Source organism: Polyodon spathula, chromosome 30, assembly GCF_017654505.1.
Source record: "Polyodon spathula isolate WHYD16114869_AA chromosome 30, ASM1765450v1, whole genome shotgun sequence".
NCBI lineage: Eukaryota > Metazoa > Chordata > Actinopteri > Acipenseriformes > Polyodontidae > Polyodon > Polyodon spathula.
In genome coordinates, this window is record NC_054563.1 from 1,802,716 (window position 1) to 1,829,980 (window position 27,265).

Genomic DNA, 27,265 nt, shown 5'->3' on the forward strand with positions numbered 1-27,265 from the left:
GAGGTCAGCAATGGAGGCTTGAAGAGTTGCAATGGTCTCAGTAGCACCAGACTGCCGGCCGGTAGAGGCGCTGTCATCACGGGAGAAACAGGGACAAGCTCTTCCTAGGTGACGCTATCGACGCTCCTTCATGCTGACACGAATCTTCTTGTGTTTTGCTCAGTAAGAATTTCGTTTTCATTTAAATACATGTAACAGCTGATTCTGTGTTGAGCTTATGGTATTATATATGAAGCGAATTGATGTGAAACCATACGCCCGGACTGATTTGATGTAACCCCTGTAATTAATATTGAACACACCATTTTGTGTACTAGTGTCACTGGTACTGACTGGTTTACCAGACTGGAGTGCACTAAACACAAGCGCCATTCCTGGTACTGCAAGCTCCCGGTGCAGTGAAACACTGGTATTTTTGGAGGACCAAAAGGCGAAACTAAAAAAACAAAAGGGTAAGCGTAATGCTTTGTGACTGTGTTAAGAGCGAAACCTGTGGAAATGATGGCATTAAATAAAGAAATGTGACTGTATTAACCCTAACAATGCATGTGTTTACCGTCCTATTGACCAGGGAGGCAGCTGGGGTTAGTGCAGAGGAATGTGTTCATGGACACAGTACCGTACTCAGCAGCGCACCTCTTAACACAAATACTTGTCATGTTATTGTAAACGTGATGTCAAATTAGTAAGAAGGTGTGGACATGACGTTTACAAAGTGAAGTGCTTTATTTTTGTGTGGGTTTTTTTTATGTATCATGATTTTATAAGAAAAATAAATGAGAAAGTATATGACTTAAAAGTTAACGTTTCCTGGAATAGTCATTTCCTCTAGTCTGTGTCCCATACAAAGCACAGATGATAATCATGTTTAAAGTTGCTGTTGCTTATAAGATGTAACATCATGGATTTTAAAGCCTTATATATTTGAAAGCAGAAATATTTATAGTACAGGATTAAACAAAGTTCCAAGTGCCAGTTATGTATATAATTATTTTTATTATATCCTGTTCTTTAGTTTTCATGTACAATCATTCTGAATGGGTTAGGGTTAATACTGAGATGTTTTCATGGGGGAGAATTGAAGCAGGTGGAGTGAGCAGAGTTGAAAGGTAACAATATCACAGGATTTCCCAAGATCAGGAAGCAAAAAACTATAGATCCATTATAAAATCATAGATCATACATTGCAAAAACCACAGACCTGCAAGCAAGATATACAGTACAGTAGCCAACTAAAAGGTATGGAATAGTTAATAACAATAATAATAATAATAATAATAATAATAATTGTAGCTATATATTGGTTAGTTTATTGAGTATTGATATATGAAATCAATATGAAATAATACCAAAATATAGACAGTAATGTGCTGTGGATGTCTGTTCCGTCTGCAGTAAATATAAAATAGTTTCCACAGTGATGCTATTTTTCCTTTGTTATTTCCTAGGCAAGCAAGCATCAAAAGATGTCAAGACCACGATCACGATCTCCCCAATATAAATACAGGTAATTGTTTGATGCATGGCTTTCTTCACAAACTTTTTTTTGTAGGGTGGTATAGGGGCAGCAATATAACTGTGGGTTTGGGGTACTGAGCGATTCTACACATCTACTAAATAGTTATTTCTTTTTAAAATTGTTTTAAAGTAATTTCTAATTATTATTTTTTTTAATACAGAGGTGCTACATTTATGTAGTAGCTGGTACCAAACCTAAAATTAAAGATCTGGTTGGCAGTACATGATGTATTAGAAAAAAATCAGCATATGTAATCACAGTGTGCTACAGAGGATCACAGAGCATTGTGTCATACATGATACAACATGAAAACATGAATTGCAATGATAGTGCTAGTGGGATCCAAGCATTCCAGACAGTGCATTCAGAACATTTCAATAAGTAAACATTCCCTTGGATATTGCAGTTAGCTGATGCTTCCTTTTTATTCCCAAAGACTTTGCTAGTTCTTAACACAAATGAATCTGAGGACTTGTTCTGCTCGTTCCTGGGGCTTGACTCGCCTTGTCCACACAAAGGTTAAGCATATTTTGTGTAAGAAATGAAGCTGGAAGCGTTACAGCAGGGTTCGTAAACTCAAGATGTATTCATTTATAATTTTTCACTTTCATTTAGAAGAAGCCCAGAGCACTATGAAGAGAGGCCTTTTGTCAAGCACTATGGTGATGACTTTGAGGACTATAAGAAAGGCCCTGGAAAGCATGGACAGTGGAAAGGACCAAAGGATAAAGACTTCAGACAAGGTAGCTTCAGAGCATCCCAGCAAGATGACACCCGGCAAAAATATTTTGATCACAGGCCCCCTGGGCCGGATGCAAGAAGAACTCAATCTGAAGGCTTCCATGGACCCACCACACACAGGAGACCTCCACCCCCAGAGCCTTTCCGTGGACCCACAACCCAAAGAAGATACCCCTCTCCGGAACAAGAGAGGGTAAGGGGTCGCCCTGCTCCTCCTCCTGCGTTCCCCTCTCCAGGACAAGAAAGAGACAGAGGCCGCCCCGCTCCTCCCAGGTACCCAGAAGAGGGGCCCCCGAGGGAGTATGAGAGGATACGCTTCCAAGAGCACAGGCTGGCTAGAAGTAAGAGCCCCAGGAGAGAGAGCAATAGAGGGAAGCCTTTCAGTCACCCAGCACGGGGAGAAAACTGGCAGAATGGGAAAGATTTTGCACGGGAAGAGAGGTATTCAGTCTCTCCTCCTCGAAGAGGCTTTGAAGAGTATCACAGAAGGAGCTCCTATGAAGAGAGGAACTGGAACCAAGCTGTTCAGCCTGGGTAAAGTCATGTAAAAGGGAAAGCGTCGGCCAGAGTGATACGTATTTTATTGTTATTGAATATGAAGTTTGCAGAGCTTTGGAATTATGTAATGTAACAAGTGGGTAATTATCAGGTGGTGTAAAGCATGTAGGAGACCCATTTTAAAAATGAGTTTATCTTGTGGTCCTGCGTGATCTAGAAAAAATAGCAAGTTTTATTGCTGAAAGTTGCATTGTCTTTGGCCAAACCTAAGATAAAATGCTGCCTTTCCAGTATCGCTTAACAGCTGTATTGCAAGCGTGCACTGTGATAAAATCTCACTGTCTTCTCTGTGTCGTACACGTGTAAACTGCTTTCTGTCAACACAGGTATCCTGCGGAACGAGGTTTCAGAAAGCACAGCCGCTCGGCAGAAAGAGCTCGAGATACAGAACACTACGAGGAACGGGAAATGCGCAGGAGTCCGAAATGGAAACCGGACCGCTCCTCCGCTCCGTTTGCCAAAGAGGGACCCAGAGACTTTGCACATGGCCGTCATGTGCCGTACTGTGAAGACAAGTCTCCTGCGATGGTAGCGTTTGAGTACAGCCACAAGCATCCGCGAGAAACTTCACAAGACAAATATGTGAAACCCAGAAGTTTCCCAAGCAGAGAAGGGAGTGGTTACATGGTCCCCACGCAGAGTGATGGAGGGAATGGCTTCAGAAGTGGTAAGTTGAGACTGCCCGGGGACCCAGAAAGCCAGGTGCCCCCAGTGCACCACGCTGAAGACTGCAACAGCAGCAAGACGAGGCCAGCGGTGGACCAAGAACGGAAGGCGTCTCTAACACGCAGTGGCGACACAAAGAAGTTTAAAGATAACCCTGTCCACAAAGTCCGCAAAAAAGATGTGGACCTGAGAACCCCACTCCCCGAGCAGGAGAGAAGAGAAAGAAAATTCAGCAATTTTAATTCACCGCACCACAGAACAGACTTGCAAGAGAAGACCTTCCAGCAGGGGGATTTAAAATTCCCCCGCCCACAGAAGCCATATGTGCCTTCTGACAGCCAGGAGAGCAGCATGGGAGAGACGCTGACCATCAAAGTGGACATGAAGCGTTCAATGACCAAGTGCAGGTAAGGTATCTAGATGCTCTGTTGTGAGGCTGGTTCAAAAGTTCATGCTTTGTTTCCATGTTTCCTGTAAACGGAAGTTCAGATCGGCTGATGAAGACGATGGTAAAAGGAGAAGGTGCACCTGTTTGAAATAATGTCTGAAATTTTGTTTTTGTTTTTTTTGGCCGGGAGATATGCTTACAGACTCAACAAAATGGACAATGGACAGTGGTAAAAAGTAAAGCATATCTGTTGACTACAAAATGGAGAGGAATGGCAATAGTTAAACTTTAAGCTGTTGTCAGAATCAGAGAGTAAGTCTGCAGGATGGAGGAGTTGCACTGTGAAACAAATGGAAACTACATGGGGAACCATTTAAATGAAACACACACATCCCTCTCTTAAAGGGTCTAGCATACACACGCAAGTCATGGAAGTGTGATTTTTCTTGGGATAGGAGAGTAACAAGATCTACTGGGTGATGCTCTACACGATGGAAACAGCAGAATCATTCAGACTTGCCGTGCTAAACACCACGAAACTGTGCCCACTGCACTGCGCAAGGATTTGGATTGGCAGCCTCCTGAAGGGATTTCTAGTTCCTTTAAAAAGGTTAAAATACTGCACATGGAAATGGGGGAGAATAAGAAAAAAGAGCTGGATGTCTTGTCATGCTTCGCTTGCAGCGTCAGAGGGTCAGCATTCATTTGACAGGATGGTTTTAAGTGGAACTTAAAAAGAACTTGATAAAAATATATATATATTAAAATTATTGTATTCCAGACTGCCTTCTGTGTAAGTTTAGAAACAAATGTTTACCTTGCTCTTTGTAATATGACTTTTTCTGGAGAGAAAGAGGAGATCAAGTCAAACCTGTGTGTGTGTTCACGGGACCGAGGTCAGCGATGGCCATGCTCTACACTCAACTGTTGCAAAGTCCAGGGAACCGAATCATAACAGTGAACGTATTTTAACGGTATTTGTGACACTGAAGAAATAAGAAAGCAAAAGACAATTCTCTGTATTCCTTGCATGAACAGCTCATGTCACAGCCCCTGTGTTAGTCCAGTTTGCCTGCAGCAGCAAAATCTGAGTGGTGAATGGGTGAGAGGGAACGTGTAGAAGAAAATAACAAACACAAATAACATTCGCTACATACAGAGTTAAATTTAGCATGCAATTTGGTGCGTTCTCCAGAATACCCGTTTAACCACCAGTGCACCACTCTAACGAAACCGTTCTGACGATGGACATTTCAAGCAAAGGGAGCTACAGTACCAGGGAGTGCATTACAGGTAGAGGCTGTATTGTGTGTAAGAGAAACCACAGCTGCAGAACAGCGTGTATGTGAAACAAAAGGCCGCTCTTCTGATTCTGGGAGCTGCTGTCTGGTGAATCATTCGATAATTGAAATTGTGAAGACTGCGCGAGCAGCAAAACAGATCTGACTAAATATGCCTGTTGATTTGGACTGATCCAGCTAAGTTGTGCTCAGTTTGTCACCTATAATGTTATTGAAAGCCAACAGCTTCATTTAAAGTGCTTCATGCTGTGTGACAGCGACCTGTACATTTTAGATTGAAAACATAAATCTGTCATGGCCTTCTGAAACATTAAGTCTGGTAAACAAGTGACCGAGTAGATCCTGCATATGCAAGTAAAGTACCAGGTGCACAATGTGGCTTTTCACCTTCCATGCACAACGTTTTGTGATTTTGAGATCTGCATGTGGATGTGGAATGTAGAATTGAACTTGAAAGGCTAAACCAGGTTTGTACCCTTTGATATAAAACCGTAAAGACAGCCACTATGGATAACCTCCGTCTGTGTGTTCTGAACTGCACTGTGAAATTTCATTTCGGTCGAGAAGAGACCAGGAGTCAAAATAAAGATGATGAGAAACCAAAGTCGCCAGCTATAGGACAGTGTTCCAGGCTGCGCGCAATACAGATAACTCCAAAAGAAAGTTGCTGAGTGGCAAAGCTTTCAATGGCAAACACTAAACCTAAAAACTAGACCATTGAAAATAACTGGCAAAGCACTGGGATCTTGGGATTGTGACCATGCATTTCTGAAGCCATTCATACAGGTGCATGCCAGATCTCCTGGATTAATCCTGGACAATTTTTGGTTACACAAGTGGGGGAATAAAAATCATGCGAACACAATGCACAGCTATTCCCAGTGTGCATGTGTCAAAAGATCATTGGCACCAATACTAGATCATCCTCAAGCAAGGGGAGAATGCAGCTTTGAACTCTTGCATATATGAAATTACTGAACGTGAACAATGTATTAACATTGTATCTGGAAAAGACACTTCTTCACATGGGACTGTGCATCTGGAGTAAAGAAGTGAAACACATTTCAACAGGAGGTGCTTTACATCTGAAGGATAGCATGAACTTTTACCAGCCTCATAACATACCTTCGCCCCGCTGATATCTCTTGCACTGTGCCAGGGCTGTAACGTAGCTTCAGTATTCCACCATACATGTTGAGCTGAGTGAACACAAACTTGTTTTCGGGCCGCTTGCATGGCACACCAGGGGAGACTTGGAGCTTAATACAGCAAAGTTGCCTCAAACTAGGTCTCCTAGTCTCCTGGAACCAGGTTTCAAGCCACTGTTCCTGAAAAAGTGGCTTTGTGTTCCCTCGGCTTTAGAGGTGTACTTCAGCCCTTGAAAAAGATCTGCATTAGATTGTCTAATACTTTAATCCGAGAGAGTGCTGCAGGTCAGGCCAGCGGAGTTCATATGCAGTAGGTTGTCAGCAGTGCCACTCTTTCATTGCATTCCCTTTCATAGCTACTGTATTAGGTTTTGTTTTGGATGACTTTCTTTTTTTTAGTTACAGTATCATGTCCTATAGATTCACAGGTGTGTTTTTGTTTTGCTCCAGAGCAAGTGCTTGGGGGTTTTACTTTACTATGCACACAGGTGGTGGGTTATTCTGTGAGTCTAGTCTAATTGCACCTGTTTATATGCTTTTTAAAAGTGTGCTTCCCTCCCCTGGTGTTCAATTACAAATTGCCTTTCAATGCAAGGCTGGCTTGCAAGCAGTTGCAATTGCAAGTACACAAAACATTTATGGTACACAGAAAAGGGTTTGATTATTGAAGATTGAACTATATTCTAGTGACATCATTTGTCAAATATATTACATAAATAACCACACTTTCCAAATTACTGAAGGCATCATCATCCAAGTAAGGCTGTTTTTTAATGTATTTTTATTATGTATATGTATCTATAATATTCTGGGTATTTTAAAACTTAAAGCAGTGAATTAAGATGAGTGTTTTGGCTCGATGCCTTCATCAGTATAATGCAGCACAGCAAAGCATTTGTTTCCCTGTTATTGTAGTACATTTATATGTAACGTCTAATGAAAAGCTGTTGTTGGTGCTGATTTCCCATGCTTTGTTCTTATTGCAGCCCTGCACGCCACTCCACAGATCGGCAGCTGTCCCAGGATTTGGCTGCTGTCGACAGAAGAGGTTCGGATTTCCACTCCGTGTTGAAGCACACAGGCTCTTCAGATCGAGCGCTGCGTAACCCCCAAACAGGAGGCTTTGCCCAGGATATCATCACGCTGGTGCACCAGGTTAAAGGTGGGTTCATGTTTTTTTTTTTTTTTTTGTCAGTATTTGAAAACAATTCCTCCTGAAAATGATCAAGCATTTTCTATTCACCCTGATGTTCACTATAGTAGAAGGGAGAGTTGCATCTGATGAGACTGAATTAAGGTTCTTGGTTCGGTTTACCCGGCTATGTCTACCAATTGTTGTTAAAGTAGTACGTTTTCAGTTAATCAGTTACTGTTCTTTTTTTATTAAGTATTTCTAATGACTGATGAGTGTCCTTTTGGATGCTGAACACTCCCCTAACTACTCACCCCACTTCTGTTCTGAGCCATCTCATTCCTGTTAATGGTGTCTTTTCCTCACCACAGAAAGCTACTTCAAGAGTAACGAAGGTCTAACTTTAAACGACCGCTTTTCAAATATACACAACGCTCGCACGGCGATACCAGAGGGAGGGAGACAGCACTCAGGCCCGGAGATAAACAGGTACTTCACTCACAGCATCTTGAAACAAGCTCAGCTAATGTAATGCTGTGAATTACCTTCTAGAAACAATTTCAAGGAGAGAAAAAAAAAAAAAAAAACCTCTTGGCTTTGTTATTGAAATATGTGCCTCAAGTCATTTTGCTACAAAAATGCTGCCTCTCCATATTGGCATTTGAGACCTATGCAGCTAATCGAAGTTCAAAGCAGATGACATCACTTCAACACAGTGGAGGTGCACATGTGGCCCAGAAGCTTTCATTGTGATTTCAACTGAACTCTGACATCATCACAGTCAGGTTGATCTGATAACAGCAAGTGTTTTATGAAGATCTTGTTTTTGTGTTTTACATTCAGGGATGGCTATATGACCTCCATTGCATAGCAGTTTCACCTGTTCCAGGTTTTAATACGAGCTTGATTAGCCCCATTGTATAGGGAACAAGCTCAGGTGAGCTTTCTTAAACTCATGGCAAAACCAGGAATGGATCACACTGCTATGCAATGGGAGTCTTGTTTCCATCTCTGATGTGTGAGTGTTTTTTTTAAATAAAAACTAAAATAAATTCCTCTTTTACAGACGCATTGATTTATCCCTGTCGGACCTCCAGAGGAACAGGATGAACAAGAGGATTGGACCCTTGCAGGTTACGCCTTGGCTTTTAAATCCCTGTTCCCTGTGTTAGGTGTTGCCTTTCCAGCTCTTTTGAATGTGCCTTGCTTGTTACTTTGTCGCACACAGACGTGCTCCAGAGTAATGGAAGACCCGAACGATCTCCGTCACGATATTGAGAGGAGAAGGAAAGAGAGGCAGCTGGATATCGATGAGCGCATCCCACAGCACAGGCATTTCTCTGGAAGGTAATTTAAACAGCAATATCGTCCACTCGATGAAGCTGAATCTAGAAACAGTAAAAAATACTTCTACCTCTGCTAGCTTAATGTCCCATTCGTGGGTAATTGGCACACAAATGAAGTCACAAATTTGTACATTTCATGTGAGCATTTTGGGCATGGTTTGGCAGGTTTATTAAACTATTGGAAGCTTTGTCATGCAATATAGTTTTCCAGTCATCATCAGTATTTAGATGTGTATATACTAAAAAATATAGACAGAAGAATTGGTTCTTTTGCGGAAATACATGTCTTCTGGGGTCTGAAATCATCATCATCTTCTTCCAACAGAAACCTGAATGGCGCTGGTTTTACAAGAAGAATCCAAGAAGAAGACTTCTTCCCAGAACCGAACCAGTTTGAGTTCTCCCCGGAGAGATATTCAGACAGAAGGTCTCCAGTCCTGGTATGCTGGATCAAGGGGATTCTTTTATAGTTTGTGGTAGAGAAATGTTTTATTGGTAACAGATCACCCCAGCGCATTGCAGCACGTGAAATCTGATTGAATCTAAACTCGCTTTGTTTTCTTCAAAACCAACATATCATAAAAACAATTATGGACTTGGTCTGCAAGGTGCAATTTTGTGTTTTTTTTTAAATGAGCATTTGTCGCATTTTAAATCCAAATACAGACCTGTTAACCCGTAATTATTTAATTAGTGATGGATTGTTTGTTGTAATGTACCTTTTGTGTTCTTTCCACCTAATTATTAAAATCATAAAAAGATCATTATTAATTATTGATATTTATTTATTTATTAATTATTTGGCAGATTAATTAATAAAGGTAACCCATGTTTTAGAGATGTGTCCAAAGGAGGTTTTTCATGTGTCCAAAGGAGGTTTTTCATGTGTCCAAAGGAGGTGTTTTGTTTCCTCTGCATGGCTGAGGGTGTTTGTTGCAAGCCCCCTTAGTTCTGTTCTGATTAAAGGATTTGTATTCATGTCTTGGCAGGGCGGTTTTCACCCAGAGGGCCCCACCACAAAACCTCCTTTTGTTGGGAAGAAGCCATTCGAGGGGAACCCAGGAAGCTTCAGGCCCTTCAGAGGGTCTTTGCGGGTACAGTATCTGAGTGAATGGGATGAGGAGCTGGCAGACCAACAGAGGCCTCTTTCATAACAAGGCTCAGTGTGACCTGGATGGAGGAGGACGAGGAGGAGGACTCCATGACAGCTGCAAAGAAATTAAGAGAAACGATTCTCCCCTCATTCTGAAACCAGGATCCCCTTCAGACAAAAGAACATTGCCTGTGTTGATGATTATATAGCAGAAATGTATTGATTTGATTATCAAACAAACAAACAAATTCTCCAACAACACAGAACATCTGTGTTTTTCCACAGCAAACTGATTCCTAGGATCCCTGGTGATATTTTATATATAGAGAGCCCCTTGCGGAATACTGCAGTACTGCAGCTAGGACTAGTGATAATATTGTGTAGCGAGAGAGCCACGCCATGCCCCCCTCCCCCTGTGGAATACTGCAGCTAAGACTAGTGATGACATTGTATATAGAGAGAGAGAGCCTCCTGTAGAATACTGCAGTACTGCAGCCAGGACTAGGGATGATATTGTGTATATATATATATAGAGATACCCCCTGTGGAATACTGCAGTACTGCAGCCAGGACCAGTGATATTGTTTATTTAGCCATACAGCTGTGTTTATCAGCAGCTTTGTATAGTGGCAATGTGACACATATTCTTGTAATCAAAAGCCTTTGCTTAGAGAAAGTCAATTTCATTACATACAAGTGTTGGAATATAGTGGCTGTCATCAAAAAGTGTGTGCAAGTGTTATAACCTTTGTTTTAGTAAAAAAAAAAATATATATAATAATGTTGTATCATAATGGTATTTCTTTACAGAGTTGCTCAAGAGATTTTGTCCAAAACAATCTTATTTTGTGAGAATGATTTCATGCTGGAGTGCTGCCTTGGTCTGGTCTTTCTTGTAAATGAGATCTCAGTAGGGCTTCCTGATTAAACAAAAGTTTACATGCAAAATAAAATGAAAACAGTAATGTTCACAACTGATTTCTTACAAACAGGGTAGCAGACTTCCACACCAGCAGAACCCTGGTTTTGTCCAGGCAGGTTTGAGCATACAGTCCAAGTACAGGCGCTTGCAGAGCATCCGTCAGAATGGGCCAAGCTACAGGGGCATCGGCTACAGGATCAAGAGGAACGAGATGGTAAGAGGAACCGTCCTGTGCGTTTCACACACGGGTCTGCTTTCATTTGACTGTTTTTCAGCTTTTTAAACGCATCGTTTCTCAGGAAAGTCCTCAGATTAGGTGCTTTGAAATCACATGACTCATTTATGGGGATTATTAACGTAACTGGTAAACAAAAGGAATTTTCAGGGACAGAATTAAGACTTTTTATTGCATAGCAGTTTCACCCATTCCAGGTTTTAAAATGAGCTTGATTAGCCCCAGTGTACCATACCATATAGGTAACAAGCTCAGGTGTGTTTTATTAAACTTGTAGTAAAACCAGGAGTGGATCAAACTGTGCAGTGGGAGCCTTATTGCCATCCCTGAATTTTGAGTAGTTTGTTACATTAACAGTCATGACCCTTTTTGCATAAAGAAGTTGTGCAGATATTTTGCAGAATGTCAACCGAAAATGATAACCTTGTCTTAGAATTACACACGCATCAGAAAGAGAAGATGCAAACTACCAGATTCTGACTTCAGGATGTGATATTTATTTTTTTGTAGCTTGCATGAATAACAGAACCTTTTGTCTTTTTTTTCAGGGACCAATCTGTTAACCTACTGATTTGAAGTCTTCAAGAAGCAGTGGTAAAACATTATCTTGGAAAAAGAAAAATTCTGAGTAAGATGGATTGAGTCTTTAACAGTTACACTCAGGCCTGTTTGTTGTGAAAGTTTGTGTTCAGGGACTCTGAACAAGTGGAACGGTCCTGAGTGCATGTCAGCGGCTCTGTTGAAGGAGTATTGAAAACAGAAAGAACGAAGACAGAAGATGCTCGTCTCTGTTTAAACATTCAGTGTGCCAAAAGACATTTGCAACTGAACGTGTTTTTGTTTTTATGGAACTGATATTCTGTATGTATGGGAGGGGATATGGAGATAATTCATAGATGCAACTTCAAAAGTTTTTCTTGCATCTGTAATTATTTCTAATGAACTCTATGTGGAACTCAAAAAACACACTCTCAAAGAAAACCCGTTTGTTCTGTGTAAGCAGTTAGTTTTTTGTTTCCGTGTGTGTGTATTGTTTACTGGATGCAGTATTTGCCTGATGGGTTTGTAATCAGGAAGCTGTTTCACTACTGAAGTTTGTTCTTTTGGATTTTACACGTCCATTGGTGGCATATAGTGAAGCACACAGGCTTGACTGTCCTTTCTGTCGATTTGCTTACACATTCTGTAGCGTGTGTAAATTGAGTTACCGTAGGGCAGTAGTTCTTCATTTGGGGTCTGGGGACCCCTGGGTGGCTGTAGAGGTTACCCTTGGGGTCCCAAGAAAATTGTTTAAAATGTCATGCATTAATGTATGAAAGGTTTTGCTTCTGTGGCGAGAGGGCAGGCAGTGTACATTAAACACCTGTACTTTCACTGCAGTACAATGTGTTTTTTTTTATTTTTAATTTTATTAGTGTGGGAATTCTTTAGCAAAATAGTCTGGTTCATGGTGACCTATTTTTGCGTGTGTTCTGGTTGGTTGGTTGTGAAGGCTCTTCAGAAATGCAGCAAGGTAGTGAACTTACTTCATGCCTTAGTGGCTCAGCTATTGCCGTCTACACTGGGCTAGCAGTTGAATTAGATTGCATTCTGCTTGTTGCACAGTCAGTCTATAAAATAACTTTTTCCTTGGAAATGAAACCACACTCGGTGTAGGTTCTAACTCAGGTGGGGCAAGTTAATGGTTTCTCATATTGAGAATGCACACGCAATGTGAGCGAGCCCTGCCACGCAACTGTTTCTGAATAAAGCCGAGTGTGGTCTTGTGTGCACAGGAAAGCAAAGTAGATTTCAAGGTGTTTCAGGGCATGTGTGGAACACAAGGACCAAGGGAAGGGCTTCTCTTGAGCCATGTGCATGTTGTTCACCCCAGTGCAGGGACAGAAGCTCTATGGAGTGTCTATACGTTTTGAAAGGGCTGTCTAGAATACATTGTGCCAGATCTGTCAAGGTCTTTACAACACAATGCAATCTGCATTTGGATGTTGTAGTCTTTAAATTAGCCTAATACTGTAGTGAACTATTTGACTTTCACAAAAAACGTCCCACTGCATCTCCATCATTACCTTGTGTCTGCATTTTCAGATATACCGGTTATATTTAAGAATTTTTCACCCTTGTTCATGCTTTAGTAAAATATCACGTTTGCAGTTTTCTGTCTTTTGACTGTAATGAAAGATCTTTGCTGTGCATATGTTTAAACCATTTGTTATTCTTGTTTGTGCCCAAATAGGCTGAAAGCTTGTAGGCAACATGTGGTTTTGTATTCTCTAGCTGGCTACAGTCTAATAGCAGATGTTTTTAGCCTGCATTGAAATCAGTTTGCAAGATATTTTGCAAAGAATGACAGTAAATGAAGAATCTTAACTTCAGCATTCTACCTGAAGTGCTTTTGGAGAACAGATTTGTGGGGGTTGGGTTAAAGCAATCCAATAAAGTGGGAGTTACAAACTGTGCTTGTCCTGATTTTTTTTAACCAGTTTTATAAAGTAACACTAGAAAGATATAAACCAAAATAATTCATTACATTTGAATCGCAAATATGCTAGATCCACTGCCGGCATTCCCCCTGACTTCTACAGAGAGAAGCCTGCATTGAGCAATGAAAAGAAACATTAAGAATTAAAGATGGAGCTTTAACCCACAGCAGGTTCTGACTAGACAGGACTGTCCGTCAAGGAAGCTGAAAACCTCACTGATGTTACTGTTGACTGAATAGGTTATGTTGACTGTGTATACTGGGAAATGTAGGTATTTTCAGGTATTTACAATGCATTTACCACTGTGCTGAGTTACTTTATATCTGGCATGTTTAATAAAGTTACAAGCATACTTTACCTTTTTATTTTATATATTATATATATGAGATGTTCCTTATCTCTAAAACATTCACTTACAGAATCCCACCTGGACTTAAGTTACAAAAAAATGTAAACCCACAAGAGACACTTTAAAGGAGGATTTCTTTATTATGTGCACATGCTGCAGATTTCATGCAAGGGTAATACGCACCATGTTTACAATAATTACACTAACAAAAATTGCAATGTATTGCATTTTGCAGCTCCAGAACAATGTCACCACAACCTCTTCGTGAAACGTTCTCGTGTTAGAACGCCATGTTTGGAAGACCCCAACATCACATCACACTTCAAGTAAACTGGGTTTTGTTAACTGGTAGGCCATTTTTTTTTAAATTACATGAAAAAAACCACGCTGACACATGTTTAATTGTCAGGCTGAATTAAGAAGCTTAAGCTAACATTTAAATATTCCAAGTATTTATTTACTTGCCGTCTTGTGTCTCTGGTAGACCTTAACCACTTTGGAAATATTGTCGAATAAGCACTGCACATTTAAAGCAGAGAGAGAAAATGTGATTCCTCATGACTAGGACTACAACTACTTGTAGAAAAACAGGAAACTCAGGTGACCTGAAATACAGCACAGTACAGGGCACACATGCTACACTCCGTAAGTCTGTCCCATTAAAGCAAAGCAATGGCAACAGGTCTAGTTTTCTAAGTTTAGCGTCTTCGTTAAGTATGGTGAAAATCGGTGCCTTTCTAGAAAGCAGTGTCAAAAATACAGCTATATAGGTAATGCATTTGACAATATCTAACCAAAATGTAGCTTTATACTGCATCAATTATGAATGTAGAACCGTTTTGACAGGAGTTCTTCCCTTTAGTATACCCAACACCACACAGGACGACAAGCATGTGTTGCAGTTAAGCTTAACGTCTGAAGATGTGGGTCTAAACTACATATGACAGAAATGCATGGATCAACCCAACCTTCTGGACCCGTGAAGAAATGCATTTTTTCTTCCCTTCCCCCCTTTTATTCAGCACAGTTCCACTGCATCATTATTAAGTAATGGCTGTGAGCTTGGGGCTGGCCAACGCATGGCTCATTGAATTCTACAACAGAGCTTCGGATTCAGAGGAGAACAGCAAATTGCTGCTGAGCAAGCATTTAAACATATTTAATGAGCACGCAAATACAGGTGCAGCCTGCAATTGTTTTCTATTTTGCTTCTTTATCGCTCTTTAAATGAGAACTGTCTGGCCATCGCTATGCCTCAGTCAGCCAAAATGATTAAGTGGAAGTGATCAAGACTCCCGTAACATATTAGCTAATGAAGGATCAAGATGCCTGAGGAAGGTGCATGCCGGCCTCACTGACAATGATGATGCTCCTGGTAATGTACTTTTTAAAGACAGTCCAGGAAAAACTGTATAGTGCCACAGCTGTACTGCAGAGCAGGAATGAGGCTAGTTAGGATGCGTTCAATGGTGGGCAAGTATTATAAGTAAACACCCAAGCTGCAAGAACCGATTCTGGCTCTTAGGTAATCTAATATACAGTCATTCCTGACAGACTCTAAATGTACATCTCTCTGGAATCTTCTGCTGTTAAGGTGCTAATCTCCCAGCAGTGTTTTTATAAAGTGTCTGTGTCACTTCGACTCTTCACTATTGCACACCCACAAGAAACAAAACTAACCAACACATTGTAAAAACAGGCACACAATCAGAACGTTTCCGACACACTTTTTCTATATTTTTTTTTTTTTTTTTTTTTTACAGACCTCATGATCACTTGTTTTTTTCTTTATAAAATAAATATAAAAACCATCAGGTGTGCGCTAAAATACTTGGAAGAAACACATTACGAAAATAAAACAAAAAATGTTAAAAGCCACAGTGAAGCGAGTTAACTGATGAGATGTTTGTAAAATAAGGCGCTCCATCCTGATTCTTCTAGTCCCAGAGTCCCCTCCGCAGAAGAAGGCATCCCTGAATCAGAGCAATCAGTCACATATCATTATTCTGGAGCTCCACCCACACACGCAGGCATCCCTGAATCAGACCAATCAATCACAGTCCCATATTCAGGAGCTCCACCCACATGAGCACGTTCAGCAGGGCATCGTTTCAGAGGAAAATAAAAGTACATTCAGCAATGGCTCTCTTTGCTCCAGTATGAGGAGCACAGGAGGGAGGGAAAGAAGCTTCTTTAGATGATACGGCCTTCAGACTACGCCACAGCTCGGAGGTCTGCCTAAAGCAGCATGGTGCAAGTGCTCAGGAGCTCTGCAAACAGGGGGGAAAAAAGGGGTTTGCTGCTATAGCCTGAACTAATATAGCTGATTTCACATCCCCTAGAATTTTAGGATTGAGACATAAAAAAAAAAAAAAAAAAAAAATATATATATATATATATATATATATATATATATATATATATATATATATATATATATAGAGAGAGAGAGAGAGAGAGAGAGAGACACACACACACACACACAGTACCAGTAAAAAGTTTGAGTACACTTGCTGGAAACTAGGTTTTTTTCATAATTGACAATGTTTTATGTTGTATACGTTTCTGTAAATACTTGAAAATGAAAAGGCATGTTACAATATACAAAACAAAACACAAGGAGTATCAAAGCAATGTTCAGGAAAATTGAAAAGTCTCTAAATCTTGGATTCTTCAAAATAGCCACCCTTTGCCTTAATAACAGCCTCACAAAACAAAAGGCATTCGGTTAACAAGTTTCAGCAGGAAATCACCTGACATGTCTTCCCAGCTTTTCTGCAACAATTCCCAGAGATGTAGGGCACTTGTGGGTAGCTTTGTTTTGACTCTTCTGTCCAGTTCGTCTCATACAAGTTCTATGGGATTGAGGTCTGGAGACTGGGAAGGCCAGGTCATTAGATTGAGTTGTCCTTCACTTTCCTTCGCCAGGTAGTTCTTGCACAACTTTGAGGTGTGTTTCGGGTCATTATCTTGCTGAAGAATGAAGGACTGCCCAACTAGCCGTAATCCTGATGGAATGGCATGCCTCTGAAGTATGCTGTGATAGCCATGCTGGTTGAGCTTGCCATGGACTTGGTAAAGATCACCAACTCTGTCACCAGCAAAGCAACCCCAGACCATGATACTGCCTCCTCCATGCTTGACAGTGGGAACCACACATGCAGAACTCATGCGCGCACCCTCTCTGCGTCTTACAAATACTCTGCGGTTGGACCCAAATATTTCAAATTTTGACTCATCGGTCCATAAGACAGACTTCCACTCCTCAAAATCCAGTTTCTGTATTTTTTGGCCCAGGCAAGTCTCTTCCTCTTATTCTGCACTCTTAACAATGGTTTCTTTGCAGCAATTCTTCCAGTTAGGCTGATTTAGCTGAGCTTGTATTTCAGGGGCAGTTAATCGCCGGTTTTGCAGACTTGTGACTCGATTGAACTTGTTCTCCGATTCTGAGGTCACCCTTGGCCTGCCTGACCTTGTTGCCTCATGAGTGCCAGTTTCTTCAAATCGTTTGATGGTCTTGGCCACAGCAGTTACAGATACTTGCAAAGTTCTTACGATTTGTCTTAAAGATTGACCTTCATTTCTTAAAAATTACTTTTTTCTTTGCTTAACTGAGCGTATTTTGCCATTTTCTGCTCCCTTAAATTACAATCAATGCCTATGCTACCTATATTTATAGTAATCATGGACCCTCACCTGTTAACAATAATTGGTGACAAAATTAGGTAACATGCTAGTTAACTCAGAGAACATCGAACAGAGACACTTTTATACTTGGGGCAGTGTTCTAACACCGTGTTAAACACATTTCAGACTTTTAACTGACTTGGGCTTCAGACTGAAATCCCCTTGCTTTGGGTGACCATTTCATTGAAAATGACAAGATTTACATTTTCATTTAAAAATTACATTTTTGAATGCAATTCACTTATGATTATCAGATTATATAAGTACACGTATCATATCATGAAATAAAGTATTTATAGACAAGTTTATACAGTTAAAAGCATAGATAATCATGAAAAACCTGGTTTCAAGGTGTACACAAACTTCTGACTGATACTATATATATATATATATATAGACACACACACAAATTTAGAATATTTAACATGTAATCAAATAAGCTACAACATGATATTGCGAAAGTATACCGGAAGCCATAATAGTAGTACAGTATTTCATGTTAGATTTAGAAATGTCACATTTTAATTTTTTTTTCATTAAGATGATGGAAAACTACAAAGCGGTGTGTAATTCCATATGTTAACGTAACATTATTCAGCAGGTTTGATTTGACTTTAAATGAAGCAACAATTGTTAACTGTACAAGGCAATGTGAAACTTTTGGCCACAGCTGTGGGTTTATACATTTCAAACGGCTGAGCAAACAGTACCTGGCTATTGCAGAGAGGCTTTGTCGAGGGACTGTGCTAAGGATCCGATGAGCTGGCTGTCCTGCCCTGAACTGCAGAAGCCCTCGATGAGGTTCTTATTGAGGTCCCCTAGAGCCAGGGTCTCGCTGGTAGTCATGGGGTATGCCATGTGTCCGGTGAGGTCCAATAGGTCCTCGATGGCCTTGGCGTTGCTCATCCCCATGTGATGGATCTCGTTGATGGGAGAGAACTCTGGGATTGAGATCAGCTCCTCCTTGGACACGGGGCTGGAGGGAACAGAGTTCTGACTAGATTACAGCAGACAGGGAAGTCAGACTGGACTTTGCTTTAGAACTGCCTTTCTTACTCCTGGAAGCATTTCTTAAAGTTTAAAAAGGAGATTTAAAAAGGTGCTGGGAGACGAATACCATAGTTTGGCAGATCCCTCAGATTTTCCTTTGGTTGAGTTGTGTAGCCACTACTAAAAAGAACAGCTTTTAGCCGAGAGGAATAAGAAAGGTGTTTATAAATAAATGCAGACATGTCAATAGGCGGCCTGTTATTTGAGGGATTATTTCTTTTTAAATTGTCTTTAGCAGCTATTGCAATGTGGCCCACTAGGCAGTGCTGTGTGGCTAGCACAAATCCTGTTGCAACCTAATGTATTCACCCACCACCACCTTGAGACCTAAATAGAGCGATGGCTCTAAATACTGCCAGTTTAGAGAACTAAAATAAGTTACTGTAGGTAACCAACTGGAACACAGAACTGCAAGAGGAAATACGTTTGATTGAATATTTTTGTAAAATGGGGAAATAATGCGTTCATAACCCTGTTTACACAGGCAGTGAATAGTTAGAATCACAGTATACCCTCATTCCTAATTGGCTATAGGTTGTCTAAGCAAAGGAATTTGCATGTCCTGGACTCTTCCATGAACTGCAGTGCTGTGTCTGTGTCAGTGCTGGCATGGTGTGACAGGTAGGTTGCAGCATCACCCCTCTGTCTGTCCTTACCTGACATCCATGGATTGGACCTCATCAGTGCAATCGTAGAGGCTTGGAGATTTCACCACAATGGGGTTCAGGTTAATCAAAGGAGGGACTGGGTTCAGTTCTTTCAAAGTCATTTCAGAGTAAGAGGTTTCCGAGACACATTCCTCCGAGGCCTTCTGCTCCTCGCTCGTGATCTGTTCATTGACTGGATTAAAACACAACAGCGTTTGCCATGCAGAGCACTTTAACATATCTGTAGAGCTGCTTAAAACAGAAATGACAAGCACCTCACTGGTAAATAAATACATCTAAGAAGATATAGCCATCAAGAAATTCTACAGAAACGCAGAATTACAATTTTTTTTTTTTTTTTTTTTTAATTAAAAAGAAATAGTATGCCTTTAACAGTTTCAGAGTATGTATCTGTAACCCATCAGCCAGCTACAAAAACCCATCACACTGGAGGTGTTGCTTGCTTAGTAATTTATTAACAACACTTGGTTATCGCAGCCAGTCTGCAGTATTTCAGGAAGGGCACAAGATACACGCTGACGAGGCTGGCGGAATGAGCCACCACACCCACAGGGAGAGAGTTGTACCACGCTGGTCTAGTCTCAACCCAGCAGCCTTGGATGGAGTACCTTGCTCTTCAGGGATCTCAGTCTGGACCGGTTTGAGGAGCTCCACAGCTGGCTGCTCTTCAGTCTTCTGCTGAACGCAGAAATCAAAAGAGAGGACGTCACATCTCCATTACTGACACTACAGTGGGGAGGTGGGGTCTACTGGACCCCAGGGCTATGCCTCAGTATGTAACTTGTTTTATTAGGCTGAGGTGACTGCCCACCCCTTTTACACCTTCAAGCTACTCAACTCTTACAAATCATGCTGTACAGACCAAGCTTTAACTGTGATTCCGCAAAGCTTGTGCAAAACTCGAGTGCGCACAGATCATCTTGTTTGCTGTCATTTTTCAGATTTAGAGGCATGAGAGACAAACTCATGTCTGTTCACGGGGTGCAGACAAGACCACCGAATTTTCATGTAGGACATGAAACGGCAGTTTGTCCTTCGCGTTTGCTGTGAAGAAGCCAATTCAATTCAAAACTCTGAGCTTATTGTCAGAGCTTATGTCAAGGGGTTTGTAGATGGTTCCATGAAACCTGTGACTTTATTGATAGTGACCAATTCATATATGGGGTCATATGGACCCCAATTCATGAGTTACGCAATCCCACCCCACCCACCATTTAAGGATTAGAAAAAGTCAGGGAACAACAAAGCAGTTTCTCTTTTTGGAGAGCTTTACCTTTGTGTCGCAAATGTCACTCTTTCTTGTTCTCTTCATAATCTCCTCGATCCTCTGAAATTGGAGGGGGAATAAATATTCCAGTGAGAAACCGTGCTTCACAAACGACAACGAGAGATGGTAAAACTTGAATTCCTGCATGAACCAACACTTCTCTCAATCCTCTGAATACATGCCTTATACATGTGATCTACAGCATGCGTTAAACAAATGGAATAAATAGGAGTAATTAAATCCACTTGAATGAGTTCAGAACTCCGAGGACGTGCAGAAGCTATTCAGATGTTACTCCTGTGGGATACAGACAGGCAGAGTTCATTACTAATATGCGGCCATTATTTGAAAGTGTTAACATGACAATTCTCATATTTGTCAGTTTGCACCCTCCCAGCGGAGGGTTTATTAATGAATTGGGAGATTCAAAGCTGCAGGACACACAGATACTGTTACAAGGCATTCATTTTGTGCCCAGCCCTTGAACTGATCATTTAAGATTGCTGTGTCAGTTTCTTGGCTCAGGGTGTATTCTCTGCCAGCTAGTTTACTGCAAGGCATGGGAGTATTGCCAGGCAGTGCTGCATCATCCTTCTCAAAACCCACGACACAAAATGCAGAACTGAACATTTCATTAACCCTTTCATGTGTGAAATCTAGAAAAGGCATGTTGATGAAGTAGAGATGCTGAACTCTGCTCTTCACCTTCTTCCTCTGCAGCCTCTCCTGCTCCACCTGCAGCTTGAGCTGCTCTCTCTCCTGTCGGAAACGCTCGGCTGCCTCCCTGGCCTTCAGCTCAGCCTCCTCCCTCTGCAGGGAGGGGAACGAAAGCACAGTTCAACAGACCTCCCGGGCACTGTCAGTCTACCTACAGGACTGAAGACACATGCTCTGGAATGGCGAATTCCAATTTTGTACTAGCTACAAAAGAAAAGTATACCGAGTAGCATATAGAAAAATTTAATAAGCAAACTCAGTGCCCTGTCCAATTACCAAGTGAAGAAAGGAGAGAAACACTGTACTGTAGAATGTATGCATTGGTTTCTTTTGCATGAAGAAACAGGTCATCAATAAATTCTGTTTGGTGAACAAATACGGAACAATTACATTTTTGCCACTGAATACATATTTGTCTTAGAACTACTACAAGAACAAAAAAAAAAAATATCACAACTTCAATTTTGTACTGGGTGCATGAAATCTTATTCCAAACTCTGTATTGCCATAAGACAATATTGCAGCATCAATGTTCTGTTTGAGGGAAGGCCAACCCAGCACCTTTCATAGTTACACTGTACAACGCATGCAAACACAAACAAAATGCATTTCTTCGAGCCTCGAGCTACGTTACTGGCCTCTCTCTCCAGCTGAGCCTGCATCTCCCTGTCCTGCTGCTCCCTCCTCAGTCTATCCTCCTCCTCCCTTTTCTGTCTTCTCTCCTCCTCCTGCCTCCGCTCCTCCTCGGCCTGGCGAGCCGCTTCCTCCTGCCGCGCTCGCTCCTCTGCCATCTTCCTGCGCAGCTCCTCTGCCTTCACTCTGCATACAGAGACACGAGGGTGAAGCAGCAGCGTCACACACACAGAGACAGGAGGGTGAAGCAGCAGCGTCACACACACAGAGACATGAGGGTGAAGCAGCAGCGTCACACACACAGAGACATGAGGGTGAAGCAGCAGCGTCACACACAGATGCAAGAGGGTGAAGCAGCAGCATGTCACACACAGAGACAGGAGGGTGAAGCAGCAGCGTCACACACAGATGCAAGAGGGTGAAGCAGCAGCGTCACACACAGATGCAAGAGGGTGAAGCAGCAGCGTCACACACAGAGACAGGAGGGTGAAGCAGCAGCGTCACACACAGATGCAAGAGGGTGAAGCAGCAGCGTCACACACACAGACACGAGGGTGAAGCAGCAGCGTCACACACAGATGCAAGAGGGTGAAGCAGCAGCGTCACACACAGATGCAAGAGGGTGAAGCAGCAGCGTCACACACAGATGCAAGAGGGTGAAGCAGCAGCGTCACACACAGATGCAAGAGGGTGAAGCAGCAGCGTCACACACAGATGCAAGAGGGTGAAGCAGCAGCGTCACACACAGATGCAAGAGGGTGAAGCAGCAGCGTCACACAGAGACACAAGGTTGAAACAGCAGTGTCACACACACAGACACGAGGGTGAAGCAGCAGCGTCACACAAACCGTTTTAAAATTTCTAGAAACTGAAATAAAATAAATAAATAAAAAGTGTGACCAAAAGGGGAAATCTCATTAGCACTTCTGTGCTTGCCTATCAAGACACACAAACAGACACAGCCTACCTCTCTGCTTCCTCCTGCTCCCGTTTCTCCTGCTCCTCTCGTTCTTTTTGCAGGCGAGCCTGGCGTCTCCGCTCGGCCAGCAGTTTGCTGGCTTCCTCTGCGTCTGTGGTCCCAGCGATGGTTTTCCCAGTGGGGGTAACTGGAGAAGCCTCTGTGACGAGACGGATACACAGAAACAAGGCCTCACACGGTTCAGTACACAATGAGCAAACAGCAAGAGGTTAAACACGCCTGGTTTAGTTTTCTTCAACACAGATGGTTTAATCCCATAATTTTTTATTTTTTTAAAATATCACCCTTACTACTGACAGGGATGATGACTAGAGGCAATTTCTGGAAAATATCAAATTTGTAAAGATCTTTTCATTATAAGTAGAAAATAATGCTGTAGCTGTAACACAAATAAAGGTTTGCGATTCCTGTTTTGTATTTACTTTTCTTACAGTATTTTTTATGCTTATCTAAAATCTGTGCAAATCTGTAAAACAAATGACATTTCTACATTCCTCTAGCCACCTGAACACAAATGTTCCCGTCAGTCAATCCAACACATAAGTGTGCCTCCGCCTACCACTGGCGCCATTGTCGCAGCTCTCAGACTTTGTCATTTTTCGGTCGGGTTTCTCTGTGCCTCTGGCCTCCTCGGCCCGTCTGTCCTGGGCTGCTGCTCCGTCCCCTTTCTCTCGCTCTGCCTTCTTCTTGGCACTCTCTGGGTGCGTGCTCATGGAGGCGCGCTGCTTCATGGGAGAGGGGGGGTACTGTTTCACAGTGCTGGGAGAGTGGGCACGGGTCTTTGAAACAGACCTGAAACACAATGCCAGCCGTTCCAGAACACAGCATTAGATGGGTAGAACCGAGTTGATTGCCCACCGCCAGGGTCACATACACTCAGTAACAATGTCATTATTAGATGCTTAACTGGTAATATCACTTACTTGGGTGTTGCCGGTGAAGACGACCTCTTGGATACAGTGGCAGGTGACTCTGGTCTGGGGAGTGGAGAGGCCAGCACAGGGGACGTCAGTTTCTTTTCCTTCTTCAGCTTCTCAGTCTAGAGCAGAAAGAGTGTCAGATCAGGATAATCACTCCTCTCTCCCTCCCTCTCTCCCCTCCCTCCGTCCCTCTCTCTCTCTCTCATGCTGCAAGAACACGATCATTTTTAAGTGCTATTTATTTCCAGTGAGCTAGATCAGAGGATTGTCTGGTAATCCTTGCATTTTACATTAGGACAAATCTCCACTGATAATCTGAGGGGTCGGTGGAAGACAATGCTAACCCCCAACTGTGCAGTATTTACAGCTCAAGTTGGACAGAGCTATAGGAGGTGTGACAGTGTTCTGTGCATCCCTCAGTGCTAGATCTGCAACACTAGCTGTTCATTTTTATATATTATATATATATATATATATATATATATATATATATATATATATATAAAATTTAACAATAGGATTCTTGGTCAGTAGAATTGCGCTGCTTGTGAGATTTCTGCAAACTCATAAATCTACCCAATTGGAACCCTGCACCTCGGAGAGCTCCTGCTGTTTGAGGAGGATCCTCACCTTCAGCTGGTCAGGAGCTACTGCTGCCCCTCCAGACTCCTCGGGAGACCTGGCGGAGGTGGAGGCGTTCTTCTTCCGGCTGGGCGAGGCTTTGTAGGGAGACTTGAGCGGGCTGGACGGAGCTACACGAGGACAGACATGCAACGCTAGAGTTCAGAGTTTAGAAAGAGAAGGAAAAACCAGAACACAAAACAGCAGCAGCAAGGCAAAGAGTTACAATACAAGGAAGCAGAAAAAAAAAACAAAAAAAACTCTAGGTTAGCCAAACTCCCATGGCAATCCGTCGCGAAGCGTTTTCAAACTGACTGCAATGCCACTGCAAACCAAAAACATGATGCCTCAATGCACTGTTTAGGTAGCTATGCATTTAGTCTGGCTGTTCTATATAACCACTATTTGAAACTGAACTACAAGGCTTTAAATACAGGTTTCTATCACTGTCACAATGCTGGTGTATAGTAGAGCATGCTCGTACCCCCACCTGCTGCATTCACACTCACCTTCAGTTGTGGGGCTACATATGAAAGCTGAGAAGTAACTACGTTTTCACAAGTAAACAGCATGCACTCAACTAGAGGGCCAGTCACCTACTTAAGCGACATTAGGGTACAGCGTACACAGTGTCAGTATTGCACTTGCGAAGCACTGAAATAACCTTGCACATCTTTGTGGTCTATTTCTGGCCATGCAATTTTCAGTTTTGTTAGAGAAAATATAGAAATTCACAAAAGAAACCCTGATCAACTACTGATCATGACATCATCACTGGTCTTTAACATTTACAATTCATTTGATACAATATGTTAACTGTAATATACCATTCTGCACACAATAAGCTGCCCCAATTCAGTATTTAGTCTAATGGGAATAAAATCAATATTTACTTTGATTCAATTACCAATGGAAATAAATGACATTGGCTCTGCTGATGTAATGAACGTATCTCTCTCTCTAACCTTGGCTATAGCAGGTAGCAGAATTGTGGACTAAGAGCAAGGCTAATGCATTCATTTAGTACAGATGTGTTTTATTAGGGTTATTTGTAATGCTCTCTGCAAGCTGACCAGTAGAACAGCCACGAGTACCAGGACCTTCCCCTGCCCGTTCTTTATAATCTTCCCCTGTCCGGTCTTTATAACCTTCCCCTGTCCGGTCTTTATAACCTTCCCTTGTCCGGTCTTTACCTGAGTGTTCTGGACAATACAGAGCCGTGGTACTTCTGCACCTGGCTAATGAAGACATTGTCTGGGTCAAGAGACGCTTAACAAGTAGGTTTTCCAAAGGGCTAAGCTGCAAGCGATGAGCTGCGTGATGAGAGCAAATTAAAAACCACAGAAATAAAATCAAATGAAATACACAAACAAAAATCAAATGTCAAATAAAGTGCCGTAATAAAACAGAAACAAAACAAAATTCACATCAAATTAACTTAGAAGCAATAGGTGAAATGATAAAAAGAAACACAAACAGAACACTTCTATGGAAAGCCAAGGAGTGTGAAACAATACTACCTGTTTTCACATTGAATCAAAACCTGAACGGATTCCCTGTAGCATTGCAATCTCATATGAAGTCCAGAATTAAAAAACAATAACTTGGGTCCTTCCATCCAGTCTCATCAGTATTGGCATCTATGTTAGTGCTGATTTTCCATTTTCAAAATGAACCAACACTCTACTATTCTGTCATGATGAATTAGCAGCAAGACATAGATTTGTAAACAGCTGGTGCTTCCAAAGAGAAGCATTGGCGGCTCAGATGAAGAAGAGACAGCATGCAAGGAGGGACTTCCCAACAGGACTGCGTCAAGGAGGCAGAAAATTACTTACAAACGTAAAAAAAGGATTTCAATGGTTATCCACTGCGTACAATATTAAATATTATATCTGCTGTATATTCCACCCCTCCTGGTAAACAGGTTAAGAACTCCATCGCATAGATCCAATATGAATATAACAGGCATCACAAAGAACGCCTTTGTTGAAGCTCTTGTATAGATTGACCAGCACAGCCAATATGACTCCAACAGAACCATGAATAAACTGCCCCCATTACCCAGCCCCAGGCAAGAACACAGACGCACTACTCTCACAGCGTTCAAGCTAGGAGACAGCCACTCTTAAACAATTCAAGGTAAAACAAAGAAAGAAAGCCCTGTAAGTAACAAGGTCTTCAGCAAACCTGTGCATTTCCCAAGCAAATACAAAAATCACTGTGGCCAAATCTGAACCCCCAGTTCATTTAAAACCGTTTTTTTACTGAATGGACATCACAGGATCTGGTGCAGATACAGACAGGACTGGAACTGCAAGAATATTAAACAGATCCTTCAAATTCCTGTTGGAACTGTCAAATCATTACAACGTATTATATTCTCAACAGGATTTAAGCAGCAGGGTTAGATACAACAGCAAAAAATATCTGTGGATACAAAACTGTTTGAACAAATGTAGGAGCTAGTGGAGAAAGAGCATGACTGCGGGCCACACACACACACACACACACACACACACACAGACACACTGGGGCGTCACTTGCCTCTGTCAGGAGAATGGGTAATTGTCGCAGAGGAGTGGGACAGGCGCTTACTGATTGGAGGCTCCAAATGCTTGGGCAGGTTCACGGTGGAGGCTGAACGTTTGTCAGTCGCTGCAGAGAGATGCATGAAGGATAGTTTACATTCGGGAAGGAGGGAAGCAGGAAAGACCAGACAAAACCAACCCTCAGATTCTCAAACATGATGAATAACACAGTTAAAAACACATTCAACTCTGCGAGAATGCGGTCTTCTGAGAAAATGACCGATTATTTTACACTGGCCTCAAATGACCTGCTA

General features: G+C 41.9%; 2 protein-coding genes across 14 annotated transcripts in view; one reads left to right on the forward strand and one right to left on the reverse strand.

Moving 5' to 3' along the window:
- The first annotated feature begins 79 nt into the window (after positions 1–79).
- Positions 80–11,659, forward strand: LOC121302760 (BCLAF1 and THRAP3 family member 3-like). 4 transcript variants are annotated; one of them, XM_041232937.1, is made up of 13 exons: positions 129–162; positions 318–452; positions 1,449–1,507; positions 2,135–2,794; positions 3,145–3,891; positions 7,308–7,483; positions 7,825–7,942; positions 8,520–8,586; positions 8,682–8,800; positions 9,125–9,239; positions 9,789–9,893; positions 10,885–11,028; positions 11,598–11,659. In XM_041232937.1, exons 3-13 carry the CDS (start codon positions 1,467–1,469, stop codon positions 11,610–11,612), a joined length of 2,307 nt encoding a protein of 768 aa, XP_041088871.1. In that variant the 5' UTR covers positions 129–162; positions 318–452; positions 1,449–1,466; the 3' UTR covers positions 11,613–11,659. The 4 variants fall into 4 exon arrangements, with proteins under 4 accessions (XP_041088872.1, XP_041088874.1, XP_041088873.1 ...); XM_041232938.1 differs by lacking the exon at positions 318–452 and having other exon boundaries at positions 80–162; XM_041232940.1 differs by lacking the exon at positions 318–452 and having other exon boundaries at positions 80–162; positions 2,138–2,794.
- Positions 11,660–13,998: 2,339 nt separating this feature from the next.
- The window catches only part of LOC121302758 (MAP7 domain-containing protein 2-like), a 34,542-nt gene continuing 21,275 nt past the window's right edge, over positions 13,999–27,265 (reverse strand). For 5 of the 10 annotated variants that reach the window (XM_041232930.1, XM_041232926.1, XM_041232929.1 and 2 more), the window contains 13 exons: positions 26,968–27,078; positions 25,614–25,733; positions 24,430–24,575; positions 23,803–23,918; positions 23,439–23,671; positions 22,868–23,018; positions 21,906–22,086; positions 21,256–21,360; positions 20,557–20,610; positions 19,892–19,961; positions 19,272–19,455; positions 18,276–18,541; positions 13,999–16,148 (listed from right to left, as the gene is read on the reverse strand). In XM_041232930.1, the coding sequence (XP_041088864.1) occupies positions 18,280–18,541; positions 19,272–19,455; positions 19,892–19,961; positions 20,557–20,610; positions 21,256–21,360; positions 21,906–22,086; positions 22,868–23,018; positions 23,439–23,671; positions 23,803–23,918; positions 24,430–24,575; positions 25,614–25,733; positions 26,968–27,078 (1,733 nt within the window). In that variant the 3' untranslated portion in view covers positions 13,999–16,148; positions 18,276–18,279. The remainder of the gene's footprint in view (positions 16,149–18,275; positions 18,542–19,271; positions 19,456–19,891; positions 19,962–20,556; positions 20,611–21,255; positions 21,361–21,905; positions 22,087–22,867; positions 23,019–23,438; positions 23,672–23,802; positions 23,919–24,429; positions 24,576–25,613; positions 25,734–26,967; positions 27,079–27,265) is intronic. The other 5 variants (XM_041232934.1, XM_041232933.1, XM_041232928.1 and 2 more) reach the window with 4 other exon arrangements.

Bases quoted from the DNA above. Each gene is read 5' to 3' on its own strand.
- LOC121302760 (XM_041232938.1), top strand. From the start codon at position 1,467: ATGTCAAGACCACGATCACGATCTCCCCAATATAAATACAG. The intron at 2,795-3,144 runs GTAAAGTCATGT...CTGTCAACACAG, and splicing joins AACCAAGCTGTTCAGCCTGG to GTATCCTGCGGAACGAGGTT. The intron at 7,484-7,824 runs GTGGGTTCATGT...TCCTCACCACAG, and splicing joins GCTGGTGCACCAGGTTAAAG to AAAGCTACTTCAAGAGTAAC.